This window comes from Alexandromys fortis, unplaced genomic scaffold, assembly GCF_014885135.2.
Source record: "Alexandromys fortis isolate MF-2015 unplaced genomic scaffold, M_Fortis_MF-2015_v1.1 scaffold_92, whole genome shotgun sequence".
Lineage (NCBI taxonomy): Eukaryota > Metazoa > Chordata > Mammalia > Rodentia > Cricetidae > Alexandromys > Alexandromys fortis.
In genome coordinates this window covers 5,381,581-5,392,046 of record NW_026067972.1, presented here as the reverse complement: position 1 = coordinate 5,392,046, position 10,466 = coordinate 5,381,581, and the positions used below count along the sequence as shown (strand labels likewise).

General features: G+C 42.4%; 1 protein-coding gene across 1 annotated transcript in view; it reads left to right on the top strand.

Annotated features, from left to right (window-relative positions):
* Melk (maternal embryonic leucine zipper kinase) overlaps window positions 1-10,185 on the top strand; it is a 74,529-nt gene extending 64,344 nt beyond the window's left edge. The window contains exons 17-18 of the mRNA XM_050156092.1: window positions 6,193-6,296; window positions 9,616-10,185. Coding sequence (XP_050012049.1) covers window positions 6,193-6,296; window positions 9,616-9,793 — 282 coding nt within the window. The 3' untranslated portion in view covers window positions 9,794-10,185. The remainder of the gene's footprint in view (window positions 1-6,192; window positions 6,297-9,615) is intronic.
* Window positions 10,186-10,466: the final 281 nt, after the last annotated feature.

Here is a 10,466-nt window from a genome sequence, read left to right as displayed (position 1 = left end):
TACAGTCTACTTTTAAAGGGCCCACAGAAGCAAGGGGGGTTGTTCTTTGACTATTCTGATTGGCTTATTCGAAAGGGCTATTACCAATAATTGACTGGAGAGCTGTTGCCAGATCAGATGAGGTAAGAGGTCATTTTGACCCCGTTTCCCAGGGGACCGAACCAAAACATACGTATATGGGTAATTGTTCAGGAACTGAGTACGTGCTAGTGTAGCTGTTAGGTCCTTGGTTCCCAGGGGAGGAGGGGAAGCACTATGGCACAGGCTGAGAGGATTCAGAATTGTCAAAAATGGCTTCAGGATTGTCTTAAAGTTTTACAGGGGAGTGACAGCTTGGGAAAACGGGCTGGAAGGTCGTTAAGGGTCTGGCTAAGAGGTTTGCATCTTGCTTAATAACCCCGTTACACTTTTAAAGAGTGTAATCTATTGGTGTAGACAATATACTTGGTGGGGAAAGGAAAAGAAACAAGCTGTTAGCAGTGTCTCAGTCACTGTTTTAATGCTGTGAAGAGACACCATGACCAAGGCACCTCCTATAAAAGGAAGTGTTTAACTGGGGGCTGGCTTACAGTTTCAGAGGTTTAGTCTATTATCATCTTGGTGAGGAGCATGGCGGCAGGCATAGCAAGCAGATGCTGGAGCAGTAGCTGTGAGGTACATCCTGATCTGCAGGCCCAGGGAAAAAGAGCTGCTGGGCCTGGCTCGGGCTTTTGAAATCTCAAGGACTATTTTTAGTGACACACCTTCTCTATCAAGGCTACACCTCCTCCTAATCCTTATAATCTTTTCAAATAGTTCCACTCCCTGGTGACTAAACATTCACATGTAAGAGCCTCTGAGGGCCCATTCTTTTTCAGACCCCCAGAGGCTTGTAGCCATGTCATAATGAGAAAATGTCTTTAGTCCATATTCAACAGTTTCCATGGTCTGTCACAGTCTCAACATTGTTTAAAAGTCCAAAGTTCAAAGCCTCTTCTGAGACTCATGCAATCTCTTAACTGTTACCCCATGTAAAGTCAAAATAAAAAGCAGATCACATACTTCCAATATACAGTGGCACAGAATGTACCATTCATTGTATGGAGGAAAGGGAACATAGTGAGGAAATTTTACACAAAGACCAAAACTAGCAAGGCAAACTCCAAATTCTGCATCTTCACGTCTGATGTCAGAGCGCTCTTAGAACTCAGTCGCTTCTAGCCTTGCTAGCTTCAGCACACTCCCTGTTAGCAGCTCTCCTGGGCAGGCATCCCACCACTCTGGCATCTCCAGCATCTTGGGATCTATAACGCAAGCTAGGCTTCACCTGCACAGCTTCACACATTGGCCTCTCTGGACCTCCATGTAGGGACACCCCTGACATGCCTGACCTCAGCAGCTTTCCTTGGCCATGGAGAGAGATTCCACAATGCCTTTCCTGTATCGTTGACTCTAAAGCCAGAACTGTGTGTACACATGCACATGTACAAACACACACACACACACACTGAAATGCAACTTAAAAATTGGTAAGAAAGAGACAGAGCGAGCAGACGCACGGAGCGAGCAGACGAAGGCACCTGCAGACGGAGCGAGCAGACGCAGACGGCAGGGACCGGCAGATACTGGCGTGGCGGCAGAAGACACAGGTGGCAGGGACCAGCGCACAACACCGAGAGCAGATCGCCCCACTACAATTAAATCAAAGAGGTCAATCAGACAGAAGCCTAATAGAGAATTAAGAGAATTGCTGGAGGTAATGAAACAAATGGACTTAACAGACATCTATAGAACACTCCACCCAAATAGGAAAGAATATACCTTCTTCTCTGCAGCTCATGGAACCTTCTCAAAAATTGACCATATACTCGGAAACAAAGGAAGCCTCCACAGATACAAAAGAATATCAGTGTCCACCTGTGTCTTATCAGATCACCACGGATTAAAGTTAGAAGGCAACAACAATGCTGCCCCCAGAAAGCCGACAAACTCATGGAAACTGAACAATCAACTACTGAACCACACCTGGGTGAAGGAAGAAATTAAGAAGGAAATTAAAGTCTTCCTTGAATTTAATGAAAATAAAGAGACAACATACTCAAACCTATGGGACACGATGAAAGCAGTGCTAAGAGGAAAGTTCATAGCACTAAGTGCCCACTTAAAGAAAACGGAGAAAGCATACATTGGGGACTTAACAGCACACCTGAAAGCTTTAGAAAAAAAAGAAGCAGATGTGCCCAGAAGGAGTAGAAGACTGGAAATAATCAAACTGAGGGCAGAAATCAACAAAATAGAAACACAGAAAACAGTCCAAAGAATCAATGAAACAAAAAGTTGGTTCTTGGAGAAAATCAACAAGATAGACAAACCCCTATCCAAACTAATTAAACAACAGAGGGAGAACACGCAAATAAATAAGATCAGAAATGAAAAGGGGGACATAACCACAGACACAGAGGAAATTCAGAGAATCATTAGATCTTACTACAGGAGCCTGTATGCCACAAAACTGGAAAATACAAAAGAAATGGACATCTTTTTAGATAAGTACCATATACCAAAGCTAAACCAAGACCAGGTGAAAGATCTAAATAGACCTGTTAGTCGCGAAGAACTTGAAGCAGTTATCAAAAATCTGCCCTCTAAAAAAAGCCCAGGACCAGATGGTTTCAATGCAGAATTCTACCAGAACTTCCAAGAAGAGCTAATACCTATTCTCCTTAATGTATTTCACAGTATAGAAACAGAAAAGTCATTGCCAAATTCCTTTTATGAAGCTACAGTTACCCTGATACCAAAACCACACAAAGACCCAACCAAGAAAGAGAACTACAGGCCTATCTCACTCATGAATATCGACGCAAAAATTCTTAATAAAATACTGGCAAACCGAATTCAAGAACACATTAGAAAAATTATCCATTATGATCAAGTAGGCTTCATCCCAGAGATGCAGGGCTGGTTCAACATACGCAAATCTATCAATGTAATCCACCATATAAATAAAATGAAAGAAAAAAACCATATGATCATTTCATTAGATGCTGAAAAAGCATTCGACAAAATCCAACACCCCTTTATGATAAAGGTATTGGAGAGACTAGGGATACAAGGGTCATACCTAAATATAATAAAAGCTATTTACAGCAAACCGACAGCTAACATTAAATTAAACGGAGAAAAACTCAAAGCCATCCCACTAAAATCAGGAACAAGACAAGGATGTCCACTCTCTCCATACCTCTTCAATATAGTGCTTGAAGTTCTAGCAATAGCAATAAGACAACATAAGGGGATCAAAGGGATTCGTATTGGAAAGGAAGAAGTTAAGCTTTCGTTATTTGCAGATGATATGATAGTATACATAAGCGACCCCAAAAACTCTACCAAAGAACTCCTACAGCTGATAAACACCTTCAGTAATGTGGCAGGATACAAGATCAACTCGAAAAAATCAGTTGCCTTCCTATACAGTAAGGATAAGGAAACAGAGAGGGAAATCAGAGAAGCATCACCTTTCATGATAGCCACAAAGAGCATAAAATATCTTGGGGTAACCCTGACCAAGGAAGTGAAAGATCTATATGACAAGAACTTTAAGACTTTGAAGAACGAAATAGAAGAAGACACCAGAAAATGGAAGGATCTCCCTTGCTCTTGGATTGGGAGGATCAACATAGTAAAAATGGCAATTCTTCCAAAAGCAATATATAGATTCAATGCAATCCCCATCAAAATCCCATCAAAATTCTTCACAGATCTGGAGAAGACAATAATCAACTTTATATGGAAAAATAAAAAACCCAGGATAGCCAAAACAATCTTATACAATAAAGGAACGTCTGGAGGCATTACCATCCCTGACTTCAAACTCTATTACAGAGCTACAGTATTAAAAACAGCTTGGTATTGGCATAAAAACAGAGAAGTCGACCAATGGAACCGTATAGAAGACCCTGACTTTAATCCACAAACCTATGAGCACCTGATTTTCGATAAAGGAGCTAAAACTATACAATGGAAAAAAGAGAGCATCTTCAACAAATTGTGCTGGCAAAACTGGATTTCAATCTGTACAAAAATGAAAATAGATCCATGTCTGTCACCATGCACAAAACTCAAGTCCAAGTGGATTAAAGACCTCAATATCAGTCTGAACACACTGAACCTGATAGGAGAGAAAGTGGGAACTACACTACAACAAGTGGGCACAGGAGACCGCTTCCTACGTATAACATCAGCAGCACAGACAGTAAGGGCCTCATTGAATAAATGGGACCTCCTGAGACTGAGAAGCTTCTGTAAAGCAAAGGACACTGTCGCTAAGACAGAAAGGCAACCCACTGACTGGGAGAAGATCTTCACCAACCCCGCAACTGACAAAGGTCTGATCTCCAAAATATATAAAGAACTTAAGAAACTAGACTGTAAAAGGCTAATCAACCCAATTATAAAATGGGGCACTGAGCTGAACAGAGATCTCTCAACAGAAGAAGTTCAAATGGCCAAAAGACACCTAAGGTCATGCTCAACTTCCTTAGCGATCAGGGAAATGCAAATCAAGACAACTTTAAGATACCATCTTACACCTGTCAGAATGGCTAAAATCAAAAACACCAATGATAGCCTTTGCTGGAGAGGTTGTGGAGAAAGGGGTACACTCATCCATTGCTGGTGGGAATGCAAACTTGTGCAACCACTCTGGAAAGCAGTGTGGAGGTTTCTCAGGAAATTCGGGATCAACCTACCCATGGACCCAGCAATACCACTCTTGGGAATATACCCAAGAGAGGCCTTATCATACAACAAAAGTATATGCTCTACTATGTTCATAGCAGCATTGTTTGTAATAGCCAGAACCTGGAAACAACCTAGATGCCCTTCAATTGAAGAATGGATGAAGAAAGTATGGAATATATACATATTAGAGTACTACTCAGCAGTAAAAAACAAGGACTTCTTGAAGTTTGCAGGCAAATGGATGGAAATAGAAAACACTATCCTGAGTGAGGTAAGCCAGACCCAAAAAGAGGAACATGGGATGTACTCACTCATATTTGGTTTCTAGCCATAAATAAAGGACATTGAGCCTATAATTCGGGTTCTTAGAGAAGCTAAATAAGAAGGAGAACCCAAAGAAAAACATATAGGCATCCTCCTGAATATTAACCTTCATCAGGCGATGAAAGGAGACAGAGACAGAGACCCACATTGGAGCACCGGACTGAAATCTCAAGGTCCAAATCAGGAGCAGAAGGAGAGAGAGCACGAGCAAGGAACTCAGGACCGCGAGGGGTGCACCCACACACTGAGACAATGGGGATGTTCTATTGGGAACTCACCAAGGCCAGCTGGCCTGGGTCTGAAAAAGCCTGGGTTAAAACCGGTCTTGCTGAACATAGCGGACAATGAGGACTACTGAGACCTCAAGAACAATGGCAATGGGTTTTGGATCCCACTGCACGTATTGGCTTTGTGGGAGCCTAGGCAGTTTGGATGCTCACCTTACTAGACCTGGATGGAGGTGGGTGGTCCTTGGACTTCCCACAGGGCAGGGAACCCTGATTGCTCTTTGGGCTGACGAGGGAGGGGACTTGACTGGGGGAGGGGGAGGGAAAGGGGAGGCGGCGGTGGGGAAGAGACAGAAATCTTTAATAAATAAATAAATAAATTTTAAAAAATTGGTAAGAAAGGAAAATGTGCATATAAAATTGACATGAGGCTGATGAGATGGCTCAGTGGGTAAAGGTGTCCAATCCCTGACCTCACATAAAGGGGAAAGAAGAGAAGCAGCTTCATGCAGTCCTGCTCTGACCTCACACACAGTGGCTCACTCGTGCTCCCCACACACGTCGTATCTATACACACACTTTTTTTTTTTTTCGACACAGTGTTTCTCTATGTAGTCTTGACTGTCCTGGAACTTGCTTTTTAGATCAGGCTGGCCTTGAACTCAAATAGATCTGCCTGTCTCTGCCCCCTATTATTAAAGGCTTGCATCACCATGCCTGGTACATTTTTTTTTAAATGGGAATAATATAATAGTTTCTGATGAAGACATCTTCCCCTGAGTCCCCACTGCTGTGGTAAAGCAGCTGGCTCGGTAGTCTGTTCTTCCAGCGTTTTCTTGAAGAGTTCCCATTTGAAAAGGAGTTAGCATTGGGCTTTTGTGTCAGCGTGGTTGACTCCACCCCTCTTCTCCTCTCTCAGCTGCACTATAACGTGACGACAACCAAACTGCTGAACCCTGACCAGCTCCTGAATGAAATAATGGCTGTGCTCCCCAAGAAGCACGTGGACTTCGTACAGAAAGGGTGAGTCGTTCACTGCTGCCATTGCTGTTCACTCCCTCCCACTGCGTCCCTCTCCAGAGCTGCGGGGCTAGCGCCACTGTGCGCAGTTGATTTCCTTTTAAGCTGAAAGCACTCATGGTCCCCACTTTCAAGATTAGGCTTCATCTCAGAATTGGGAACTCTGGGCTTCCATTTATTTTAGGACAATCCTCTAGGTCCTTTAATTTTCTGCTTTGTTATAGCATTTTCCAGTTGTAATCTTAATCATTGAGACACATTGGACAAATGGAAGTTTGTAGAATGCTTCTCTTTGACCAGCTATCTTTTGGAGTTAGTTTTCAGTGGGTTAAGGAGTTAATTCCGCTGAATGTCCCTGCTGGGTGAACTGCTAGAAGCTCCGTGGTGGAATCTCATGGTCTGAGTAGCCAGGTCTCTTCTGAGCATGCAAATTGTTCCTACTTCTAAGAGTTCCACCAACTATGTCTTTTAAATGACTTATTTATTTTGATTTTAGTTTTTATTTTATGTGCATTGATGTTTTGCCTGCATGTATATATGTGAATCACATGCATGCCTGGTATCTGCAGAAGCCAGAAGAGGGCATCAGATCCCCTGGAACTAGAGTTATATATATATCATTGTAAGCTGCGGTGTGGATGTTGAGAATTGGACTGGGGTCTTCTGAAAGAGCAGCCCTAACCACTGAGCCATCTCTTCAACCCTATTCATTTATTTGAAACAGCCTTACTATGAATCTTCTGATCTGGGTGGCTTCAGTCTCCCAAGCACTAGATTACAAGCATGCTATCACACCAGCTTCTAAAATTCCTTTATTATACAGCTGTGTGTACTGTTTATTAAATTTACCAAAAGCATGCAGACAGGATTGATGTGGGAGTGTCATATATCAATCTGTTGATTTCATTGGCTGAGTAATAAAGAAACTGCTGGCCCTGATAGGTTAAAAGATAGGTGGGCTGAATAAACAGAATAGGATGCTGGGCGGAAGAGGAAGTGAGGTAAGACTCTGCTCTGCTTCCGGAGAGACTCGAGAGATCTGCTCTCTGGAGCAGAGACGCCATGCTCAGCTCTCCCAGGCAGATGCACTCAATGAAGCTCCTCCAACCCCGGATGGATGTAGGCTAGAATCTTCCCGGTAAGCGCACCTTGGGGTGCTTACACACATCATTAGAAATGGGCTAATCCAGGTTCTAGAATTAGCCTGTAAGAGCTAGAGTTCATGGGCCAAGCAGTTCTTTCAATGGATACAGTTTGTGTGTTGTTATTTCGGGCATAAGCTAGCCAAGCGGCCGGGGTGTTGGGGACGCAGCCCCGCCGCCCTTATTTCAACACAGGATAATCTATATAGAATTTGATTTTTTTGTTTGTTTACTTTTTTGAGACAGGACCTTGTACTGTAGTCCAGGCTGTTCTCCACTTTCAATTCTCCTACTTTGCACCCTAAGTTCTAGGTTATCTCGGGCTGATCTGGAATGCAATTGACTAGTCCAGGGTGGATTTGAACTTGTGATTTTCCTGCCTCCACCTCTGAAACACTGGGATTACAGGCTTGTGCCACCGTGGCCATGCCTGAGCAATATTTTAAAGACAATCCTTTGTGAATGTATCGTCGTATATATTCTGTAGATAGGTCACCTGTGTGAGCTCTTGCATTTTTCGTTCAGCCTCATTAGAACATGTTTGTCTAACTCCTGCTTAGTGCTGCTTGTGTGTGGTGCTGTTTCTCTGGTCCCAGAAGCTCTGGCTGACTCTCACAGGCTGTGCTGATCTCTCCTTTGGCATGTGGTTCAGCAGCAGACCATTAGCTGAAATCCAACCGGTGCTTTGACCTGACATCCAGAGCAACTAGAATGGTCCAGCCCGCTCTGATCTGTTACTATCTGGTTGCTTTTACCTTGTGAGGAAGCAAAAAACAGTGTTCAGCCTCTCAGTGCTGTTACGGTTCTTAGTCTTCCAGGAGGATGGATTTGTCTTTACAGAGCTAAACTATTCTTTCCCTTCCTGTAGACCTGTACCTAGGATGTTCCTTTTGACATTTCTGATTCTGGCTGCTTATTTCTAAGATATTTTACCGTTTTCTCAAACTCGGTGTAACTGAGTAAGACAAAGAATGTTTGTGAAGTTTCATAATAATAAAAACAATTTTAGTTTTGCCTGGTGGTACATGGACTATGAATTTGAGGCTAGCCTAAAGGATATAGAAAGTTCCAGGCTCCTCTGGGCTATATGGAAAGATACTATCTTTTTTGTTTGTTGTTTGTTTTGTTTGTTTATTTTTGAGAGAATCTCCTGTAGCTCCCAAGTCCTGGGAACCCAGGACTGCAAAACTCTGTCTCAGAAATCCCCCAAATTGTCATACTTCTGAGGAACAGTGCCTAAATATAGTAAGTACATAAATGCTTAAATATTTAGAGAACTTAAATTTAAAAGAAACCCGAGTGTTTGTGTTCCTATTTATTGAAGATCAGTAAGACATAGCTCTAAAATGTAAAGTAATTAATTATGTTTATATGAATTCAGTCCATGTCTCTTTTATAGTCAAAGCCCTATTTTGTGTTGCCAGGGAAGGGAACCTGGCAGCTTTGACGACATATGCCCTATGCTTCCAGTACAGTGGCACACTGTTTTCCTGCTCTTATTTTTACTGGAAAGTGTTACAGCTAGCAGTCATAGTTTCTAAACTTGTATAAGAAAAGTCTTCAAGGCAGATTTTTTTTTTCCCCTTTTGAGACAGGGTTTCTCTGTAGCTTAGGAGCCTGTCCTGGAACTAACTCTGTAGGCTAGGCTGGCCTTGAACTCATAGATCTGCCTGCCTCTGCCTCCTGAGTGCTGGAATTAAAAGCACGTGCCTCCACCACCTGGGTGAGGCAGATCTCTTTCTAGAGGGTTGCTTCAGCTTTATTTAAGTAAAAGTCACAAGCTTCAGAGGTAAGAATGTTCTAAATCTCCCTTGTTTTCCTTTGTTGGGAATATTGTGGAAATGACCTCACATTCCTATTGAAAAAGGCCATATAAAAACATGCCAGGTTTCCCAGGTATGCCTGTTCTGTACAACTATTTAAGAAGGACTTTTCTGTGGTTGAGGGAGAATGCTGGTCAAGTTTTCACACCTTACTCTTCGGATCATCGCTCATCTGAGAAAACACGGTCACACCTCATCCCCACAGCATAGCTAGGCCAGTTGGAAACTGTATGGAGAATTTATTGCTTCCAGTGAAATAATGGCTCACTTCCCGCCAGCTCTTTGAAGTCTAGAAAACTCTTGCATTATCCAGAACACTATGGCTCGCTGACTACCTGCTATTTTAATGTTTTTCAGTTACACACTAAAGTGTCAAACACAGTCTGATTTTGGCAAAGTGACAATGCAGTTTGAATTAGAAGTGTGCCAGCTCCAGAAACCGGACGTGGTGGGCATCAGGAGGCATCGGCTTAAGGGTGATGCTTGGGTTTACAAGAGATTGGTGGAAGATATCCTGTCTAGCTGCAAGATGTAAATAATGGATGCCTTTCATCCTGCCTGGATGAGCGAGGATGGCATGTTGTGCACGAGAGACCCTATGACTGGTTGGAACCGCAAGCTCGTTTCTAAATAGCTGTCTTCAAGACCAAGACCTTTTTGCCTTTTCAACAAAAAATGTTATTTTATGACTGAATTTGAGGCAGCCAACCCTTCTGTCATTCTTTATTACTCTTTCTAAATCATGTGACTTGGTGTGTTTGTAACTTGATTGTTCTCTGTTCACTTCCATGGGGATGCCAGCTCTTCCTGTGACTCATTCTGATGTACAATTTCTTTCTGCACTAAAACCATTTGTGAATATACCAGTCTTCTCTTTGTATCTAATTTTGATTGGAATAAAACCTCAAATGGCTTGCTGACTGTTAAGTAGAGACTATTTGGAGTGTGTTTTATCTGTTATCAAATATGCCTTGGGCAGAAAAACAGATAAGAATTCATTTGCATAATTTTTTCCTGTCTCTGATTTAAGTAGGATTTATTGAGATCGTTAACTAAGTCACAGCTGTGGTTACCAGAGTTAAACAACACATTTAATATGTGGTATAAAAGCGTATTGACTTCAGTAAGTATGTCCAGTCAACAATGATAAGTATCCAAACTGCAGGCCCCATGAAATGTTACTTTATGGTAATCTCCCTAAGACTCAA